This window comes from Sus scrofa, chromosome 6 (genome assembly GCF_000003025.6).
Source record: "Sus scrofa isolate TJ Tabasco breed Duroc chromosome 6, Sscrofa11.1, whole genome shotgun sequence".
Taxonomy (NCBI): Eukaryota; Metazoa; Chordata; class Mammalia; order Artiodactyla; family Suidae; genus Sus; species Sus scrofa.
The window spans coordinates 88,274,763-88,296,617 of NC_010448.4; the positions used below are offsets into that span (position 1 = coordinate 88,274,763).

Consider the following 21,855-nt stretch of genomic DNA (forward strand, 5'->3'; position numbering starts at 1 on the left):
GTGCAGAGGCAGCTGGGCAGGTGGGCCCGGAACAGCATTTTGGGACAGGGCTCAGCTTGTGCTGTCCCCAGACTAAAAGGTACTCCTCTCCCCCACCTCCAGGCACTCTTCCTGTTTCTGGAAGCCAGGTCCACACCAGACAGGCACTTTGTGTTTGAAGGAACCCAAGAAGGCTGGCTGTACTCCTTCTGCCCCCTGCCGCCCAGACCAGGCTCTGCGTCTGAGAGAACATTCTTCCTGACCCGGCATGAAGAGTGGCCACTCTGAGCAAACCTGCTGTCCAGCGGGGGGGGGCCTGAGCTGCCACTCAGCCAAGCTTCTGGTCTCATCCACTTCTGCGCCCTTGCCTTCACCCCAGCCACCAGTCCCAGGCCCTGATCTTCATCATCCCTGAAACCTCCACGACCCCTGAAACCCTGATCCTCACCACCACCTCCCCCGCAGGACAGCTTCCGAGTCAGGCAACCCTGGTCCCAAATGGGGCATGGACACTGACCAGCTGTGTGACCTTGGGCAAATGTCCCTGCCTCTCTGACCCTGTTTACTGACTTCTGTAGGACAATACTCAAAATACCCCCTACCTTGAGGCCTCCAGACAGGAGGCCGTGGAGCCCTCAGCACTCTGCTTAGATGTAGAGAATGTTCAGAAGTCAGTCACTACCTGGTTGATTTCACCAGCTCCCCTCCCCTGACCACCTCCACCCCTTCTGTGCCCTCATGTGCCACCACCTTTCAGCTGCTGGGGCCTCCTCCCTTTGAACAGCCTCTGCCATCCCTCCTGGCCCCACTTTGGGCCCTGCCTCTGCCAGGATCACAGAGAAGGCGCTGGTGCCAAGCCCGGCAGCTCCCGAATCCCCTCACCCAGCCCTGCCACCACACCCGCTCAGCCAGTCCCCAGCCCCGGAGTCTTGTGACAAACTGCCTTCTCCACGCCCACCCCCAGGCTGCTGAAGAAACCTACAGCTGTGCCAACCGGCACCACAAAAGACTCAGGGCTGCAATCTGCCGGGCACGCGGGGCTCCCTTCCTTCCCCATTCCCCAGCTCACAGGCTGTGCCAGACCTTGACCTCCATCCTCAAGCCCATCTCCAACCCCCCCACCCCGCAACAAAATCCTTTACCGAGAAAGCAGAAGCTAAAACACCAGAGCACCCCCGCCCCAACCTCCACTGACTTCTTGCCCCACCTCTCCAACTCCCAGCCTCCCTGCAGCCCTTCTCCTCACAAAGGCCAGCCTCTCAGCCGGCGCTGCATCCTATTCCTTTCGCCTTCGCAGGAGCATCCATTATCCCCGCTCTCATCAGCATTTCGACAGCATTCTTCTCATGGCAGCTCAGGAACGCTCGCAGCTCAGGAACGCTCCCAGTCTCGGTCTCTTCCGTTGGTGGTGGGGGGAGCCCTCCTTTGACCTCCCTGCCTTCTCTGGCCGCTGCCCTCAACTTCTCTTTGCCATTAACGAGTGGTCCACAGCTGGCACTCCAGTTTCTCACCTGCCACTCACGTCCTGGCTCAAATGTCACCTCGCTTGGTAATCCACTGCAGTCTGGCTCCCAACCACATCTTTCGGCTGAAACTGTTCTTGACAGAGTCCTCCGCGCCCTCTTCATTGCTAAATCCTATGGACACTTTGCAGGCCTTGTCCTGCTTGACCCTTGGGCAGCAATTGGCCCTGCTGACTTGCCAGCCTGAAACGGTCCCCTCCCTGACACTCCTGGCTTCCTGCTACCTCTCTGGCTCCTCTTCCCAGCCTCCTTGACTAGTCTCACTTCCGGCTGCTTCCAACATCAGGCATCCATGCTTTGTCCTTGTTTGCACAGTACAACACCTTCTCCCCCAGACTTAATTAACCACCTCTGAATGGCTGCTCCCAAGGCATTGTCCCCCGCTGCCCTGTGCTTCACTCCTGTACAGCTTCCTGCCTCCTGAACAGATCCCATGGTGTGTGTGTGTGGGGGGGGTGTCCTCAAACTCGGCATGTCCAAAATAGAATCATCTTCTCCTCTCACATCCCTCAAGTCTGCTTGTTCTCCGCCTTCTTCATCTGGAAAACTCCTACTTGACCTTCAAAACCCACCTCAAATGACCTCTTAAATGTGAAGTCTTCCTAATCCCTCACTCCCCAAGCAGAGTTGACTGCCCCTCTTGTACGTGCTTTCTCATCCCAGATGACTCCATCTTCTGACTGTCTTAATTTCCCCCACCCATCGACCCTTTGAAAGGAGGCTGTTTGTGAACCATCTCCCTAACCACAGTGAACACAAGCACAGAATCGGGCCCAGAGAAGTAGCAGTAAACACCAGTGAACACACTACTCCTAGCTTCCCCCCCAACCCCCATGGAGGGACACTGGAAATGGTCATTTGTCATCTTAGGTATCAGCTCTGCCCTGCAGCCCTCTACCTAGAGCACCCCCAGCCTGACATCCATTTATTAATTAACATTCTGGAGGTGCCATTCCGCGTGTTGCCAATCCAGCCAAGAGTTTTCTCGTCCAGCTCCTTTTTTGGCATCTTGGCCATTACTGTTGGGTGTGGCACCCCTCCTCCTGTCCCCAGCCTGGCATCCAGTAAGCCCATCAAACAGGGCCATGGGAGAGAGCAACCTGACTTGTCATGGACTCACACTGCTTCCTGTGGTGTCCACATCCTCCACCAACCACTCACTGCCCGTTTGCAGCCAGCCCCACAGTATAATCAGAGCTGCTATTGGTGGTTTCTCGAATCCACGCCATGTGCCAGGCCAGGTCCAGCTCTCGAGCCCCTCTCCTAGCCTCGCCTCCTAGGCTGGGCCAGACAGGGGCAGGGGCTTGCACTGACCACCCTGCCCTCCCCACCACCCTCAGAGGCGAGGCCAGCAGTTTCTTTGCCGGCGGTGAAGGCCAGTGCTCCCTGAGGGGCGAGAAGACAGATAAGACCAGAGGTGGCAGCCACTGAAACACACATTATGCGGCTCCGGGCTCCGACCAGTGAGTGTGAGAGGAAGCTGGGCCAAGAGGAGGGGAAGGATGTAAGCACCCCCAGACCTCCCAAGCGTCCTACTCAGTGAGTGCTGAGAGCGACTGGACCAGGGGCTCTATGGCTGACGGTGCTACAAGCTACCCACTTTCCCACCTGGCTGCACCTGGGACCCGCTTCCCTGCTCAGCCCCAGTGATCTCTTAACTGCTCTCTTTTGGGGGGAGGTCACACCCATGGCACATGGAGGTTCCCAGGCTAGCGGTCAAATCGGAGCTGTAGTCGTTGGCCTACGCCACAGCCACAGCAACGCAGGATCCAAGCCAAGTCTGCAACCTACACCACAGCTCAGGGCAATGCCAGATCCTTAACCCACTGGGCAAGGCCAGGGATTGAAACCTGCATCCTCATGGATACTGGTCAGATTTGTTTCCACTGAGCCACGATGGGAACTCCTGCTCTGTTTTGTTTTAAATAACCTGGTAGTGGATCATTTACTACACAGCTCCTGTGGGCCAGTCACAGCCCACACTACATCACCTCATTCAATCCTTATCAGGACAGGTTCTCCCATTCTCCTAAGAGGTTCGAGGCTCCAAGGGCTCATCCTGGAGAGAGGCTGCTGTGGGATTCGAACCCTGGCCTTCCAGATTCCAGAGGCCACTTTCCACTGAACTCCACTGGCTCTGACAAAATACAACTCAACTTGGACCTCAGAGAAACCGTCCCTAATTCCCATGGGACCCTGCGTTACTCCCCCCGCCCCCACAAGGCCCCCCAAACTTGCCTCTATTATCCTGTTTTCACACCATTTTCTAATTGTTCCTTTGCACCTGCTCCCCAGCCAGTGAGCCCAATTCTCTGTAGCCTCCAAAGTGATCCTCTGGAAGCCCACAGTGTAAACCTCAGCCTGGCATGCCCCAGCCCCTGCCAACCTGTCCAGTCCTGTTTTCCCCTCCCCACCAGGTAGCACACTGTGAGGCCATGCGGGCCAGTGGGAAGGACCCAGATTTGGGAGCCGGAGAGATGAAGGTCTGATTCCCGAGTCTGCACAGGCTTGCTGTGTGCCCCTGGGCAAGTCGCCTCGCTTCTCTGAGCTTAAAATTTTCCAACTGAGGAGTTCCCGTCGTGGTGCAACGGAAATGAATCCGACCAGGAACCATGAGGTTGCAGGTTCGATCCCTGACCTCTCTCAGTGGGTTAAGGATCGAGCATTGCTGTGAGCTGTGGTGTAGGTCGCAGACATGGCTCGGATCCCGTGTTGCTGTGGCTGTGGTGTAGGCCGGCAGCTGTAGCTCTGATTCGACCCCTAGCCTGGGAACCTCCATATGAAGGAGTTTGGCCCTAAAAAGCAAAAAATAAAAAAATAAAAATAAATTTCCAACTGAAAATAGAGATGATTCTTCTTCCCACAGGGTCATCAAGAAAACTAAATGATGAGAGATATGGACCACCTGGAGCATAAGCTCTCACTGCAAAGGTGCTGCCACCTCCTGCTTGTTACCTTTGGACATGCAAATGCTTTCCTCCTTCTGCTCATCTGTTAATGGTGTTTCCCTCCTCTTGGAATGTGTTTTATCTGTCAATATCTTCTAGATGTCAAATGCCACCTCCAGGAAGCCTCCCCAGGCTGACCACAGAGAGGTTTGAATGTGCTGGGGGTCCCTTTTCCGGCTGCAGCTGTGAGTATCCTGACCTCGTCTCTCTCTTGGGCCCCGAGGGAGGGTCTCAGTCTCCTTTGACCTATTTGCACAGGCAGCCCAGCTCTGAGCTGCCAGACACGAGATGGGCATTTAGCAAACATGAACCAGATACCTCTGAGGGCTCTTCTGCCCCAACCCCCAGGGGCCACCCTAGCTTCACCCCTGTCACAGGCGCTCTGCCACCTGAGCAGGACTGCACATACCTGCTACACCGCGCTCCACAGACCCTGGCCCCCAAACGCCACACAGTCCAGCCCCCTCAGCCTTTGTCGTGAATGTGTTAAAAATAACCACGATAATCATCACTTCCACAGGGAGAGCGCAGAGCAATTTACAAAGCAGTCCTCCCTTCCCTCAGGCTCTCTGCCTCCTCCCTGAGGCTGGCCCCAGAGCCCCAAGTGGGTACCAATTGATTTTCCTGAAACACCGTTCTGTCCTGGCCTTCATGGCTCCCACTCCACAGCAGTGCTTTGCATCCTGGGGGGCAGGGGGGCAGCGCAGGGCAGAGGAAGGTGGCTCTTGCAAATTCCAGGCTGTACCTCTGCAAGCCCAGTGCACCTGGGTACGCCTAGCCAGAATGCAGTCCTCCTCCGATGACCTCTGGCCGATCTGTCCAGCCTCCCAACAGAGCTAGCTGGGTCCCTACCACCTCCCCCGCGTGCCCAGGAGCTCCTCAAGATCAGGGACCATCTGACTCATCCTGCCTCCCCCACAATCCAATTTCTTGCTGTCTTAAAGCCCTTGGTCAACAGAGGGAGGTCCCACTGGTTGGGGGAGTCAGAGCCTTGGCCCCACCTCCCACCACTGGGAAACCGTCGAGGAAACACTGCCAGTCTGCCACAGCTCCCTGTACCTGGCCTGGGCACACGCCACACCTTTGCATGGGCTGCTGCTCCCTCTACCTCTAAAGCCCTTCCCCCTGCACTGGACCTCACCTGGGGGAGGCTCGCTGATATGCCATGAAATAACAATGGGTCACAGACACAGGAAGTGATCTCTTTTCTAGGTCTCTTTCTCGGTAGAGGGACTGTTTGCCAGTCTTGACGGTGATAGTCCAGTTTGCACCTGCCACCCATGTAATTAAGAGTGCCCCTCCCCCCATTTACAATCTCCAAAATGTCCTGGTTCAGATGATAAATGACATGGCCACCTTACTCTTAATCCTTCCAAATGCATGAGAGAGTCTCTGCGTAGCCAGAGACTTTAACACACTCCCAGCAAGTGTTAATTTCTCTTTCTAACAAATTGAGAGGAGGGGTGAGCATCTAACTAGAATAATGTTTCTCACGGTGGTTGTTTCTTTGGTTACCTTCTATTTCAGATAAGTGAAACTTTCCCACTGAAGATATAGAATTTCTTTTTAATATATTAAATTTAAAAAGCAATTCAATTGGGAGTTCCCACTGTGACACAGCGGAAACGAATCTGACTAGGAAGCATGAAGTTTCGGGCTCAATCCCTGGCCTCACACTCAGTGGGTTAAGGATCCAGCGTTGCTGTGAGCTGTGGTGTAGGTCGCAGACGCGGCTTGGATCCCATGTTGCTGTGGCTGTGGCGTAGGCCCGGCAGCTGTAGCTCTGATTAGACCCCTAGCCTGGGAACCTCCATATGCCACGGGTGTGGCCCTAAAAAGACAGAAAAGACAAAAAAATACAAATAAAAAATACAAATAAAAAGCAATTCAATTGACAGAAAAAAAATTCCACACGCTACTGAACTCCTATTCACTCCTCAAAACCCAACTCAGAATCACCTTTTTGGTGGGGCTGTGACCGCAGCATTGTGGAAGTTTCCAGGCCAGGGATCAAACCTGGACCATAGCGGCGACCCAAGCCAAGGCAGTGACAACACCAGGTCCTTCATACTGTGCCACAAAAGAACTCCAGCATCACCTTCTTTAGATGACCTTCCCACTGCTATGTGGTTTAATCCCTCACTCTTCCTCCTCCCTTGACATCTGGCACATGCATCATACCTATTACATGAAACTATGATAACACACAATTATTTATTAGGAATTTACCATGTGCCAAGCACTGTGCTAAACACTTACCCACATCCTCTCGCTTAATCCTCACCATTACTCTTTAACATAGCTCCCCTGCCCCCATTTTATAGGTCACGATACAGGGATGAGGAAGCTTGCCCATGGCCACACAGCTGGTTGGCCTGTGTGTGGACTGGACCCCCACCATACACCAGTGGTCCTCCTCCCCGACCAGAGGGCAGGAGGTGTGCCTGCTTCACCTTGGATCTCATTCACCAGAGCTGGTCCAAGGCCTGGCACCAACTCCACTCTGATACCGGCATGAAGACATGTGCTGGATGGGCCGGGACTCAGTCCCCTCTGAGGTGTCTGGGGGAGTCTGTGCCCCACTCCCTGTCCCATGATGGAGCACACAGACTTCCGGCAGCAGAGATCTGGCCTGGAAGCATCTCCCAGGAAACGTTATCACGTGTGCTACATCTCCCCACACCCCACTCCGAGAGAGGCCCGGCCTCCCTGATGTCTGCGCCCCAAACAGGCAGGCAGGGCCCCGCCTGAGCACTGAGGAGAAAGACAATCCAGGACTGGGTTGGGCAGGTCAGAGGCAGCTTCCCACAGAGACAGGGCTCCAGCTGTGCTTGGAAGGATGAGGCACAGGATAACCCAGGGCAGGGCAAAGGGCATTTCAGGTGAAGGAAACAGCCCAGCCAAAGGCAGGGAAGCCAGGAGTTCCTGTCATGGCTCAGGGGTAATGAACCCAACTAGTACCCATGAGGACGCGGGTTTGATCCCTGGCCTCGCTCAGTGGGTTAAGGATCCGGTGTTGCTGTGAGCTGTGGTGTAGGTTGTGGATACAGCTCGCATCTGGCGTTGCTGTGGCTGTGGTGTAGGCCTGCAGCTGCAGTTCTGATTCAACCCATAGCCTGGGAATTTCCATATGCTGCAGGTGCAGCCCTAGAAAAAAAGATAAAGAAAAGTTGGCGGGGGGGGCGGCAGGGAAGCAGAAAGCAGGAGCCCAGTGGAAAGGATGGGATCAAGTTAGAGGGAAAGCAGGTGGCAGCTGGATCAGGGGTGGAGCTGGAATGCCAGGCTGAGGAGTCTGGGCCACTAAGGGGAGTCACTGGGGGATGAATCAGGGAGGTGACACCCAGAGAATTGGGGGTCCTGAGGCCCCAGTGGGGCAGCACCTTGTCCGGGTCCCACAGCAGCAGCAGCAGTGGGGGTAGGGGTGGATCTGAGCCCACTCTTGCCTCCCAAGCTCAAGACTCAAGGGACAGCAGGCTCAGCAGGTGGCCAGTCCTCGAGAATGGAGCTGGATGATGGGGAGGGTGGGCTAGCAGCAGCCAGCCAAAGGCAGATGGTGCCCCTGGGGAGAGGTCAGGAGTATGGCAGAGGAGGGAGGGGCTACAAGAGGGAAAGACACTTTTCTCCCAGGTGTCACCCCACCCAGCCACACCTCAGGATTGGAGGGCCAGTGGGCAGGAACGACAGGCTGGCGACTGACCCCCTGGGAACTGGGCTCTGCAGCCGGTACCACTTCTACCACCCGCCTTCCTGCCTGGCCTCAGCCAGCCTCCGTGCCCGTCCTCCGCCGAGCTCCTTCCTGCCTGCCTTCCCTTTCTTCCTCTCCCCCCACTTAACAGATTGCGGCAGCAAGATGGCACAAATTTATGGCTCAACTCACCAAAAATAACAAGAGATCTATCAAAGGCAGTTTGCGTGAAATTAACAGGCGCCTGTACCCTCTTGTCGAACGCAAGGGGCTCTGAGGCGGGCCTGGCACTCCACACCCGGCCTCATCGCTCTTCCATTACGAACCCAGCTCCACCCCGCTTGGCCTGGCTGTTGATCCTACCTGGCATCCTACCCCGAGGTAGGCCATTGATTCTACCCCAAGAAGCACTGCTCCCTTGCCCCGGGACCTGGCAGAGGGGCTGGGTCAAAGGCCTCACTCTCCCTGTTCACCACCATCCCACCAATCTCGTCCTCAGGCTGGCAGCTCCACGTGGCATCCAGTCCTCCTGCAGCCGGTATATGTGTCCAACAGGCCCCATGGTGAGGTGGGGGAGGGAAGCATGGAGGTGAGGCCAAGGGCTTGGCCAAGGTGCTGCTGCCACCAGGCACAGTGTGCTCCGGGCTCTGATGATGCCACTGGCCCTCAGATGCCCCCTGCTGCATAGAACAAACTGAGTCGTGTGCCCTTCATCTCTGGCCCCAGAGAAGGTGGGCAGAAGGGAGGAGGTGGCAAAGAAGAAGAGCCTCTTGCTGCCAAGGGAAATGAAGGAGTTGTGCCAGCCCAGCTCTGGGCACCAGTGTGCCTTGTGAGCCCACTTATGGCTGATGCCACATCACCCCCCACCCCAACTCCCCACCAGAACCTTCCTTGCAGGCAACCCCAGGGAGTGGCCTGGAAACATGCCGAGCAGGACAAGGGGCATAAGCTGGGAGGGCTCCCTACTCAGAAAAGATACCAGCCCTCGTGCCCAGGGACAATTGGCATCCATTCTCCATCCATCCTCAGTCCCATCAGATCCCTGCGGCGGCTCTGATGATGGTGGGAACGATGGTGCCCTTCCCATCACGGGCCCTCTCTGACCCCTAAAGACACCCAGCTACCAACCAACTCCTGCTTCCGGCTTCAGCCAAGCCCAGCTGGCTGCTCCTGGCTCTGCGCTCCACATGGCAGCTTGCCCAGATGGTGCCCGCCCAAGAGGGCAGAGCCTCACTCAATCCCACTGCAGACCACTGGGCTGCTGGACCCCAGGGGAAACCAGACAAAGAACCCACCCTTTGCCGAGCACAATGGGGGAGGCCCCCATGGAGTGACGGGCAGTGGCGGCCAGGCAAGAAGAGCCATAAACCTCCTGATATACGCCTGGCGCTCTCCGCCGATGTTCGACAAAGAAGCGAAATTCAATTTCTTCCTGCAGGCACTAAATCCCAGGCCAGCCTCCAGGGCCCGTGGCCTGCCCACGGCCTGGCTGTCACTGGGACAGCTTCATCGACCGCTGTTAAAGGCCAAGCTGGCCTAGGGGAGAGGCCAGAGCAAGGCCACTGGGCCCTTGCCATGGATGGGCATGATGCCAGATGTCTCGTGGGGGAGGCTGAGAAGCCGCTCCCCCAAAGCCATGGGAGAGGCTACTGTCATCATAAACACCCCTTGAATTAGACCAGGGCCATCTCCCCATTTTACAGACCAAGAAACCTGCTGCCAAAAAAAAAAAAAAAAAAAAAGAGGATCTATTCAGTGTAACAAAGGCGGTTCCCAACTTTAGGGCTTCATCTCCAAAGCAGGGATGGGAACAGATCGTACTCCTCGCAGCCATCACGAGACCCATCTCCTTGTAATCACTCCCAGTCCGAACCAGATGCCCCCTCCAACTTCCCTCCGTGACAACCTCACGATGGTAGACCAGCACCTAGTATCCCCAAAGGGTAAACTGAGGCCCAGAAAGGGGGTGTTAGTACCAGCGCTGGAAACCAGATCCCAAATCTCTGCCGCCCTCCCACCCCCACGCCCTGGACCCCCAGGCCAGTCCCTGGCCCAATCCTATTCAACAGGCACGCAGCAGCCAGCTGGGGGACTTAGGGCCTTGAAGCCACAGGAAGGAGGGTCGGCAGAAGGTGGCCGTGGCTGAGGGAGCCGGGGTGGGAGCGGGAGCAGGCAGGACTCAAGGGCTTCGTGAGCTTTTGCCCAGTCAGCAGGAAGCTCTAGCAGCTGGCGGCCTTGGTCCCAGAAGACGTGGGCCCAGAGGCGGGGAGACAGGAGATGCTGGGAGCCGAGCCAGGCCAGCCCTCCCAGACAGCCTCAAAGCTCAGGCCTCTTCACTCACGTTCTTCTGCGCCCCCCTCTGCCCTGACCCTGGGGCCACAGCCAAAAATCACTGACCCGTGTGGGCCAGAAGAAGTCCCTGCTCCCCTGCTCACTCCAGCCTCCAGGCAAACTCGTCAGCTTGCAGTGCCAGGGCCTGCCGCGGTCATTCCCAGCTTGGGGCCTTTGTACATCCTGCTTCCTCTGCCTGGAATGCCCTCTGCCTTGGCTTGCTTCCGGTTGGCCTTCTGATCTCTGCTCCGTACCATTTCCTTTAGGAAGCCTTCCCTGACTGCCCTCGCTAGGGGGTGCCCTCCCTGGGTTTCTCCCAAGGCATTGTCTGATCTATCCCCCCATGCATCCACCCAGACTGCAAACTCTTTCAAGAGTAAGGTCTGACCCCAATCCACTGTGGTGACCCCAACGCCCGGACAAGGCTGGACCCGGAGGAAACACCAGCAAACAACTACACGAATGCCCCAGGATCTGCCAAGATGGGCACACGTGCACACACGCACAAACACAGACGCACACCCTGGGCCCTGCTCAGGCTCACCATATCTCATCTCCGTGGTGAATAGGTCATTGCTGCTCCCCGAGTGCAAATCGGCCTCGGCAGGTGGGGCTGGGCCCCCGGGCACCAGGGCATTGGACAGGGTGTGTGCCGCGGGAGGACCTGGAGGCGTGGTGGCCCCTGCCTCTCCAGGGCAGCTGCAGCCCGGCTGGGCAAAGCCGCAGGCCCTGCCAGCTGCGCGGCCGCACTCCTCGCTCCAGCGGCAGAGCACGCCACAGGTGAACTGGCTGGAGTTGTTGTTGTTGATGAGCAAGACCTCGACGAATCGGAAGGCCAGGGCCGCGGGCGCCAGCAGGCGCGGGGCCTCCGAGGGCTCGGCCGACAGGCACAGCTGCACAAAGTTCTTGTCGAAGTGCAGGAAGGTGAAGGGGCCTGAGCCGCCGCACAGCTCCAACCCTGCGGCCTCCTCTTCCTCCTCCGGTCGCCCCACCTCCGACTCCGCCGGGGCCTCCGCCTCCTCGGGGCTGGGCCGCAGGCAGGTAAAGTTGACCAGGTAGTGGTCCAGGGGCAGCAGGCGGGGGGCAAAGTGGGCGCACACCTGCTCCTGGCGGTTGAAGCGCAGGTAGAGGGAGTACTTGGTCGGGTCCGGGTTCTCCAGGGTCCAGGAGCAGCCCGAGGCGATGGTAGGAAAGAGGTCCTGCAGTGAGAAGGCCCCGTAGAGCACACCCGAGGCCAGGGCGGAGCAGGCGCTGGGGGCAGGGTCGAAGGCGGCGGCCAGGCGCAGGGACAGAATCACAGATAGTAAGAGGGGACAGGCTGGGGTCATCCTATGTCCCTTGCCCTGTGGAGAGAGACAGTGGTCAGTGGCCCCAGGCACGGCCAGCGCGGGGCTCTGCATCTCCTGTGACTGACTAGCTGCAGGTCATGGGCCTCGCGGTTAGGACCCCGCTCTTTTAAGCCACCCAGGCCTTCCAGTATGATCAGAGACTAGGGACCGGACCGCTCTGAGCCCCAAGTTAAATCAAGGCACTCAGAGGAGCATCTGGCATCTTATGAGCCCTTCAGAAACGTTAGTTGGGACTGTGATCCTATGGCTCCTCCGTCAGTCCCAACAACCTCCAGCATCTCAGCCTGACATTTGGATCCAGCCCCAACCCCACCACCCAACTCGTATGCTCCCGAACTGTTGCTCTGAGTCGCAAGGTGTCCTGATCAGCTGTGAGGCATGTCACACATAATCCAGCGGTAATTGTCAAAGTAGCGATGTTTGACAATGATTTGCTTTTTTATAAATCAGAGCAATTCAAGGTTATTCCCACAACAATGTCATTCTCACTCACTCGCTTTACTGAGTGGGGGGAGAAAGGGGAGGAGTTACCGCCTGTGGGCCAGGGACTGCGCCCAGCCGGAGCCATGCCCGTGAACGCCATGACTGTGGCTGCTGTGGACTTCCGGCCAGAAAGGAGGCGGAGAGGCCAGAGGGGTGCAGTTGTTCCCCTCTAACCCCTCTTCCCCTCCCACCATGAGGTTATCCTCCAAGGTCTGGCTGCAGGCCTGCTATCCCCAGGGAGGCCACCAAGTCATCTCCCTGCCCGTAGCTCCCACAGCCCCTGCCTGAAAGTCTGCATCATCCAATCATCACCTCTCTCCTTTGCTGTCTCTCCAGGGCTGCCTCACTCATCTGAGCCTTCAGGCTCCTGAGTGGAGACCAAAGCCCGTTGATTTCTACCTCCCTCCAAAGCACTAAGCGGCGCTCCCAGCAGGTGTGACTGTGGTCCAGGTGCAGGAGGACAACTAGGACCCAAGCCCTACTTTGACGGACACACAAGGCAGTCAGGCCAGAGTGGTCAAGGGATTTGGGGGAGGGGGGAGGGGATTGTAGGTGCCCTACTACCTACCAGGCCAGGGCAGAACCCTGCCCACAGCCTCCATCCCAGACAGCGGAGAGGGATGCCTGGGCTGGCTCGGACCCACTCCCTGCCCCCAGGGGAAGGAGGATCCACACCGCCTCCTTCCTCCATGCCCAAGGCAGAGCCCACAGAACTGATGGGCCCCTTGAGCCTGGTTGTTCCACATTAGAGGAGAAAGGATGAGACTCCAAGAGGGGAGGCAATCTGCTCAAGATGACCACAGAGAAGCCAGGCTAGGGCTGGAGTCCGGGACCTGAGGCCCCAGCCCAATTTCTCCCTCATCCACCCAGAGCCTCCTGCTCCATCCCCTTCCTTGCTACTCATGCTTCAGGCCAGAGGGACAAGCTCTTAGCTCTGGGAACTGAATCACAAACATAGGCTAATTCACAGGTGTGGCTAGACTGCCCCAAGACCCAGCTGCTCCCTGGGTACAGGTTTCCCTGGGGCTGTTCAGGAGTCTAAACAGTGGCCAGAAGCAGGGAGGGAGGGACAGGAATTAAAACCCCAGAATTCCAATCCCCATGCAGCACGGAGGGGAATGCCTCACTGCCCCAGACCCCACGTGCTGCCATTCTGAGCCAGGCCCAAGCCCCAACCACAAACACACTTGCCCCTCCTGTCTACAGGGGGGTTAGGGGGGGCAGGCTCAAGGCCATTTACTGGGGAGGAGCCAACCCACCACCCTCCAAAGGTCCTCCTGGAGTTATCCTACAGAAACCAGGATAGCTGAGTCTCCACTGCTCCCCCATTCCCAGAGGGACTAGACCCCTGGCCTTCCCCGCCTCACAGGCTTGACCCAAACTGATCGGCCCGCCAAGCCTGCTGCGGCACCAGCCAAGCCAGCAGCTGATGATGAGTGACATCCAATCCCCCCGCTGCCCCCAATTATTTTTAAGCAGGCTGCAAAATTCAGGCCATGGCTCTGGCTCAGCAGAGGGGAAGAGGGGGCTCATTATAACTGGCCTGGCCTCCCCCACTTAGAGCAGGGCAGGGAATCTCCACACACAAACACACCAGCACGTGTGGGCATGGACATCCCTGTGGCCTGCAGATACAAAAGCATGTATGCACAGACACATGTGGAGCCAGGCGTTCTGCACGTAAAGAGTTGCGCGTGCACACAGACAGGCACAAAGATGGGAGTAAATCAGATGAGTGAACCCCATGCATGGGAAATGCACATACTCACTGGTACAAGGCTATAAAGAGCCAGATGCTCGTACACATGCGCTGAGATGCAAATGTACTCTCTAGTGTGAACACGCACACACAGGTATTTGGTTCTTTGAAGCTCAGCGTATGACGGCTCAGTATCAGGCAGGATCTGACTCGCTGCTCCTTCCTTGGTAAAACTGAGGACGTGGAACCCCGGGCCCTACCTCCTGAGCCTCCGTTGCTCCCTAGTCCATGGCTCCAATCCACCAGGAAGAAGCTCTAGGTCCATATCGTTCAGAGCCACAGCCTGGCTTCTCCAGAACTGAGCCACCTCTAAACTCTACCCAAGCCCCTTCCTCTACAACGACCTCTCCTTCAGAAGCACCCCCCCCCTGCAATTCTGGAATTTCTTCCCGAGTGTGTATGACGCGCATGGTTCCTGCTGTGACATAAGACCTTTTAGGGGCCTCTTTACAAATCACTCCTCATCCACAAAATAAGGCAAGGAGCCCAATTCCATGCTGGGTCAGAGACAGGCTCCCCTGGAGAGGGACCTAGAGGGATCCTTGCCTTTCAGGCAGCTCAGGGGATTATTAGCTGTGATTAGCCTCCCTAAGCCTCAGCTTCCCCCTCTGTGAAGTGGAGACCCCGATCCCGCCAGGGGGATTGTATACGCCTTCTCATTCCATCTCCTGGTGAGTTCCCAGCACAGAGTCTGGCACAGGGAGAGCCTTCGCATCACCCTTTTCCCTCCCCCCTTTCTTAGAACCTCACGAAGTCTCTCCCCTTTCCTGCTGAGGTTGTGGTCGCTGCCTCTGAAGACTCTCTGGGTTAAACCTCAGAATAGCTTTACCACCTGCAAGCCCAGGAAGACGGCAAACTCCACGCAGAGCTAGAGAGGAGGGGTACCACATCAGCTCTGAGGAAGAACTTCCTGGGTCAGGAGGCAGATGGAGAGGCTAATCACAAGGCCACCTTCCTCAGGACCTCTCTAGGCTGAGAAGGGTGAGGAGCAGGTTGAAGTAATCTCAGTCTCAGGGACCCCCCTCCTCCCGCCACCCGGGCCCTTCACCTCATGCCTCCCCCACCCCAACCTGAGAATCCCACCCTCCGCCCAAGCTCACTCAGGCCACCTTCCTCCCAGACCCCAGAGGCTGGGCTTCCCTTTCTGCACCAGTGAGGGAATCCAAGGCTTTCCAGCAGCTGGAAGGGTCAAGACGAGGGCTAGAGGGGGCCTGGAGCGCAGAGCGGCGGGGAGGGGTACCTCAGGGCAAGGTCTGGGTCTCCGGGGTCGACCGGCTCCTCCCGATCCTCCCTCGGGCGAGGAGCCCCCGGCCGCGGGCGGGGGAGGGGCGGGGGCGGGGCGCGTCGGTGCGCACATCCGTCGCGTTTATCCACCTGGCAGCTCCAATTCGCCTGCCCGTCACTCACCCTCCGCCTCCCGGGGGCTCGCTGAGCGGCGGAGCCCAGGCAGACCTGCGGGCGGGGACCCCTACGCAGGGCCTCAAGGACCCCCCGCCCTTACACCGGCTGATGGGGGCGCGGGGTCCTCAAGAACCCCTCCGCCGGGAGCGCTGGCACCCAACAGAACGCACGCCCTCCACCGAGCAGTGGGCCAGGCCGAGGGGAGGGGACGACCCTCCCCCGGGGTGACCCTCCCCCATGGCGACCCCTCCCTCTCCGACTTGCAGAGTGTCCCTCTGTCTGGGGAGGGGACTCCTGGAGCCTCCCGCAAGCCACAAGTATGCAGCCTCCAGCCACCAGCGTGGAGGGGGGGGGTGCCGCGCGGGGCGGTGACTCAGCCGCCCTCCGCCCGCCTCCCCGGAACTTTGCAGCAGCTGGAGCCCCGTTGCTACAGGAACCGAAAGCTTTTGTTCCCCAATGTCAGGGCTGCCCCGGCAGGCAGCGGGAGGCTGGGAGGCTACCACTCCCCCCTGGGACCCAGGCCCAGCCACACTGCTCAAAGGACTTCCAGGCCAGCAGAATGCCACTAATTCGAGCCTCCTCTCCCCCTTTTGCCCGCCAAAGCCAGGTTTCTTCAAACTCTTGGGGCCCTCTGCCAAGTCACCCCCTAACTCTGACCTGGAGCACTAAGTGCCCTGGAAAGTTCCTGATGGCTCGCCTCCTGGGGGGAAGATGGAGGCTCTTGTATGCCCCATGTGCTCCTCTGGGATTTCCCAACTGAGTCCCCCCTAAAAGGGAGCCTACCTTTGAGGACCTTGACCAGTGTTCCTCCACCTCCCCAGCCTCTACACTTGAACCAGGATCTCAGAGGCCTTGGCCTTTTACTGATGCCCCTCTGGCCAGGGCTGATCCCAGAGCAGTCCAGTGGGGTGTCGAAGGATGGGTAAGGGAGGCAGGAGACTAACAGTTGCTGGCTCCCTGGACCCATTCTAGGTCTGAAGCTATCTTCTGACTTTATTATCCTGGAGGTTGGAGCGATGGCACTAGAACCTGTTCTGCATTTTCACTCTGGGGTTAGGAGCAGACTGGAGAGGGGGGTCTGATCTTGAAGAGAAACAGCCCAACACACCTGTCATTGTTGAGCATCACTAGGTGCCAGACACTCTATACAAACAACCTAGTATCATTTCTCCAAGCAACTATATGAGGCAGGTATCACTGACCCATTATTTTATGGAGGGCCAGCTGAGGTTCAAAAAGGTTATGCAGCTTGCCCAGGTCACACAGCTTGCCAACCTAGGTCATCCAATCAAAAGCTGAGTTCCTAACTATTTACTCAGCTCCATTACCTGGAGGTTGGGAAGGAGGGTGGGGGGCAGAGAGTAGCTGGACCTCACTTTGGGTTACACACACATCCATTCCTGGCTGGACCTATGGTTTTCTGAAGAATGATGGGGGAGGGGGAAAGAAGAGGCAGAGAAGAGAAGAAGTGGGGGAAATCTCTGGCAATCATGACCCTTCCCCATGCCCCCATCACAACCAGGGCATACCCTGCACAGTCCACACCGACCCTCACCCCTGTGGCAGATGGGGAAATGCTCCCGAGGTCCCAGGGCCAGGTAGACTCCCCCACTGCCTACTTCATGCCCAAGCCAGCCAGAGACCACTTTTGCCCCCACCCCACCCCCACCTAGTGGGTTCTGCCATGAGACAGACAGATAAAATCCCTGGGGACACTTGCCCAGCCAGACCATCTCAAATCCAGGGACCAGTCCTACTGATCTGTGCCTTATGGCTCAAAGGGCTCCTAAATTGTTGCTGGGATAAGCCCTCCACCCCCACCCTCCACCCCATCCCCAGAGTATATGGCCAGACAACCAAGGCTGTTCTGGCATGGTTAGCACGAGGGGGCACCCGGCCTCGCCCACCAATCTCCTCTCTCCAGGGACTTGCCAGCGCCAGTCCCGCAGCCACCGCTGTTGCCCGGGCTGCGGAAACCTAGGGTTGCCCGCGGGAGGAAAAGGAGCGGCGGGTCCAAGGCTGCGGGCAGGGGGCGCCAGAGGACGCCCAGGGGCCCGGCCGGCAGCTGGCGAGGCGGGCAGGCGGGCAGCATCTCTCGGCCCGGGAGCCCCTCCCCCCGCAGGCACCAGACCCTTCGCCTGCTCTGCACCGGCCGTGGCGCGGAGGACTTCCCTCGGACCCAGCAGACTGCGGGAGTGGTCACCAACTTCACAGCCTACATCCCACCTCCCCCCATCACGCCAGCCCCCGGGGCTGCGGGAGGGTGCGTTTGGTGCCCGGCTCCATACCCAGGGGTGGGAGGAGAGGAATGGGGGATGGACAGAGACTCCGACCAAAGATGAACAAGGAAGGCAGGGATGTGGGGCCAGTCGAGATCCCGGCTGAAGGGGAGGGGGCTCGGACCAGACATGGGGGACACGGCCCCAAGTCCAGGCTGAGGGGGAGGGGACTTGCAGCAGAGACTGGCAAGGGATAGCGGGACTCCGGACAGATATGGGGGAGGGGGCAATCAGGACAGAAATAAGAGGGGAAGCATGGTCCGCGTACCGACGCGGGGAAAGGCAGTAACTACGGGGCAGACATGGATGGGGACAGGAAGGACTCCGTGGAGAGATGAAGTGGAGGGGAGGTGCAGGGTCCGGCATCCAGACGAGGATTGGGAGATGGGGGAGACACAGTAAGCTGCAGGTTGGACAGAGGGGCTCTAATCAAGGGTGGTGGTCGCACCTCCGGATCCAGGCTTAGATTGGGAGAGAACAGAGACAGCGATGCGAGTCGGTCTGGGTCAGGACCGGGGGTGGGGCGAGGGGCTATGGCAGAGATGGATGGGGGGGTGGCAGAAAAGGGACTCACCAGAGATGAAGGGGACCTCGGCCCCAGGCTTGTAAGTTCCCCAAAAGATGGGAGTGGGTAGATGCTGAACGAACTCAGTTCGGGCGGGGGAGAATTTAGCAGAGGCGGGCTGGGGGAGCGCCCCAGTCCGGGCCGGTGCGGAAACTCGGGACCGCGCCGGGAGGGCTCGGTGAGGGGGCCGGGTCGGGGTCTGGGGCCGAGCACTCACCTGGGCGCCGTCAGCAGCAGGAGCGGGGGCCGGCGCTGGCGGAGGCGGCCACGGGGCGCAAGTTTGCCATCCCTAAGGCGGGGGCTTGGCCGGGCGCGGGGCAGCTCGCTGCAGCCGCGCGGAGGGCCGAAGCTCCCGCTCCGCGGAGCGGCGGGTGCAGAAAAGGCGCCGCGGAGCAGCGCGGGGCGGGCGGGCGCCGGGCCGGGCGCGGGCTCCTGCCACCGCCTCCTCGCCACGCCGCCCCCACCGCCCCCCCCGCTCCCCCGCCCCCGAGCACCGCCCGCGCTGCTCGCCGCCTCCTATTCGCGGGCGGCGGCCGCAGCCCCGGGCTCTAAAAGCCGGCGCCGCATCCTCCTCGGTCTCCGCGCGCCGTCGCCGCCACCGCCGCCGCCAAACCGGGTTCCTCCGGCCGCTCCGGCCGCTGCCCGCAGCGCGCGCCGGGCCGAGTGACGGCCGAGGCGGGACGCGGCGCCTGCGCGGGCCAGGCCCGGGAGGGGGCGCGCGCCGGGCTGGGCGCGAGGAGCCGCGGGAGAAGGGGCGGGGGGGCGGGGGCGACGCGCGCCGCCTCCTGTTAAAGGGGGAGCAGCGCCAGCCGAGCCAAGCGCACCCTCCCCCTCCCCGCCCTGGGCCCCAGGCGCCGGCGCGGGAGAAGCCCCGGGTAAGCCCCCGCCCCTCCCTCAGCCTCCTGGACCGCAGCATGAGAAGATCCGCGGCGCCCCTCCGGAGATACCCCAAACCGAAGGCATCCTGCGCATCCGGGGTCTCCGGGGCCCCGAGGGCTGAAGCATTTGCTCCCCCTCCCCCATGTGCGCTACAAATTGCATATCCTTGTGCATGCAGGTGCCATTCGTGTGCGCTGAACTTTGCACATGCTTATGCATACAGGTGCCCTGGGTGTGCACTGCAATGTTGCCTGACTCTGTGCATGCAACTGCTGCACACATGCACAGTGCGTTAATGTGTGCTCAGGTCCAGAATGCATGTTGCTTGTTCCTGTGGGTAGGGATGCTATAGATGTGCAAGCTTACAAGTGCCACATATGTGCTGAAGGCTGTACGTCAGTGTACATATGTACACTGCAGTGTGATATATTTGGTGCATACTCTCGTAAACTCGGCAGCGTTGCATGTCGGTAGGCACAGGGAAGCTACACGTGTGCAGGGTGTTTCATGTTTTCCTGAGCGGCTGTCTATTCCCACAAGTGCCTTTCCGTGTGCCAGGGGCGCCCCCATGTTGCATCTGTTTGTGTAGAAGCAGCAGAAAGATATAGGCCTGCCCCCTCCCCATCCTGGCAGCCAGCGTGCTCAGGGACATTTGGGTGGGGCCAGAGCCCACACGGTAAAGGCGGCACTCAGGGAGATGCCTTTGGCTCCGGCCTCTGGTCCGGTGGGTGGTTTGTGGCCTGACCATGTTGCCACCAGAAAGGTGGGTAGACCAGGACACACCACTTCCGCCAAAGACAAGTAGGTTAATCTGATGGCTCTGGTCAGAGGAGGAGCCAGCAGGGGGCAGCTTTGCAGTGAGGGTGGGATGGTTTCAGGAACCCTACTTTCCGAAGGTTCTCTGGCCAGGAGGGTGCCAAACCTGGGGAGCAAGGAGGTCCCCAACCCCCCCAATCCCAACCCCACCCCTCCACTGAGGCCACTTGAGTTGTGTCTCCTGGGAGAGAGGGGCAAGATAAGACCACCTCTCACCAGGGGCAGTACCCATGAGAGAAAACGCGCCGTGTTCCCTCTGTCCCTCCCCTCTCCAGCAGTCCCGGTGACATTTGTCGTGAGTGATTGTGAGAGATTATCGACTTTAATGGAAGGAGGTAATAAGGGGCGATGAAGGAATCTCGCCCGTCACCTTAAGAGAATTTATGAGGCTGTATGAGGCAGGGAGGAGGGCTGGCACCTTTCCTTTCCCAGCAGGAGCCCAAGGAGGCCTGTGCCCTGGGTCTGGCACTGGCAGGCAGGGCTCCTAGGTTCTTGCTGGGCACCCTTAAGCACACCCCCAGGTCTCTGGGTTTGAGGCTCAGCTGCTGCTATGAAAGCCAAAGCAGGTGGGCCTTGCCCTCTGTCTGGTGTGTTCAGAGCCCCCCCAAGGGCAGTGGGAGATCCTGAGCCTCCTTACTTGGGCATTTCAGGGGGCAGTGGGATTCATGAAGAGGTGAGCAAAGGCGAGGAGAATGGCCAAGACGTGGGATACCCACAAGGATGTAAAGACAGGCCCTCAGAAGCTTCCGGGACCCTGTCCTCCACAGCTCCAGCTTCTTCCACTCCTACAGGGAGCCTGCCTTCCTCTCTATGAATATTCATGACTTTAGCATACCAGAGACCCAGAGCCCTGAGAAACCCAGGCAGGTCTCTTGCAGATGTGATGCAGCTGGATCCCTGAGGCCCTTCCCCCGCACATCCCCACCCCTCCAGGATCCAGCTGGGTGCAAGGTAATGGGAGGGCTGGTTCTGCATAGACAGCAGAGTTTTGTCTGTTTCTGTGTTCTGTGGTATTCCTCATACTTCTTCTTTTTTTTTTTTTTTTTTTTTGTCTTTTCTAGGGCCGCACCCACGGCATGTGGAGGTTCCCAGGCTAGGGGTCCAGCCCCCCCCCCTGCCTACACCACAGCTCACAGCAATGCTGGATCCTTAACCCACTGAGCAAGGCCAGGGATTGAACCCACAACCTCATGGTTCCTAGTCAGATTCATTAACCACTGAGCCACGACGGGAACTCCAGCCCTCAGACTTCTTGACCTCATTTTTTCCGCCCGAGGAAAGACAGGTGGTCAGACAGAATGAGGGACTGACAGAGATGGAACCCCATGCCTGGGGGCTCACTGGGACAGGACGGGGAGATCAGCAAGGCAGGAGGGGCTGTGGGAGCTGGGAGGAGAGAGCAGGACCTCCCAGGGGTTGTGCAGAAACAGGCTAGATTAAGTTGAACCTCTGGAAGCCTCTCCCCGAGGTGCCTCCCTGCTCTGGGGCTTCCCCACCTCCTTTCCCAGGAGCCCCTGCCCTTCCAGACTCACTCTGGTGATAATGCTGCCCAGGAGGACTTGGAGTAATTACAAATCATTTCCATATTCAAATCCAGCTGGTTGAAGAGAAATTACTTCTCTGACAGCCCAGGAGAGGGTGGGAAGAACAAGTCTTAGCCCCAGGAAGAGCCTCCAGGGAGCCTGGGGCCGAAGCTGGGCAAGACAACGGGCACTGGCCAGAGCTTGAGCTCAGAGGGCTGGTGCAGAGAGAAGAGACATCCCCCAGCCGCCAGCCCCCACCCCACAGACTGTGACAAGGACAATGGCTCCAGCCCTTTAGTCCCACTGGGGTCCCTTCTTGGACCTCGGATGGGATG

The 21,855-nt window shown here is 58.8% G+C and overlaps 1 protein-coding gene across 15 annotated transcripts in view; it reads right to left on the minus strand.

Annotated features, from left to right (window-relative positions):
* The window catches only part of ADGRB2 (adhesion G protein-coupled receptor B2), a 37,376-nt gene extending 18,619 nt beyond the window's left edge, over positions 1-18,757 (minus strand). For 12 of the 15 annotated variants that reach the window (XR_002344962.1, XM_021095791.1, XM_021095788.1 and 9 more), the window contains exons 1-2: positions 15,298-15,429; positions 11,011-11,809 (exon numbers count right to left, since the gene is read on the minus strand). Coding sequence is in view for 14 of the 15 variants with exons in the window: in XM_021095791.1 (XP_020951450.1) it covers positions 11,011-11,809; positions 15,298-15,414 (916 nt within the window). In the remaining variant the exon portion in view is untranslated. Of the gene's footprint in view, positions 1-11,010; positions 11,810-15,297; positions 15,430-18,519 lie in introns of those variants that run through there. The other 3 variants (XM_021095787.1, XM_021095795.1, XM_021095793.1) reach the window with 3 other exon arrangements.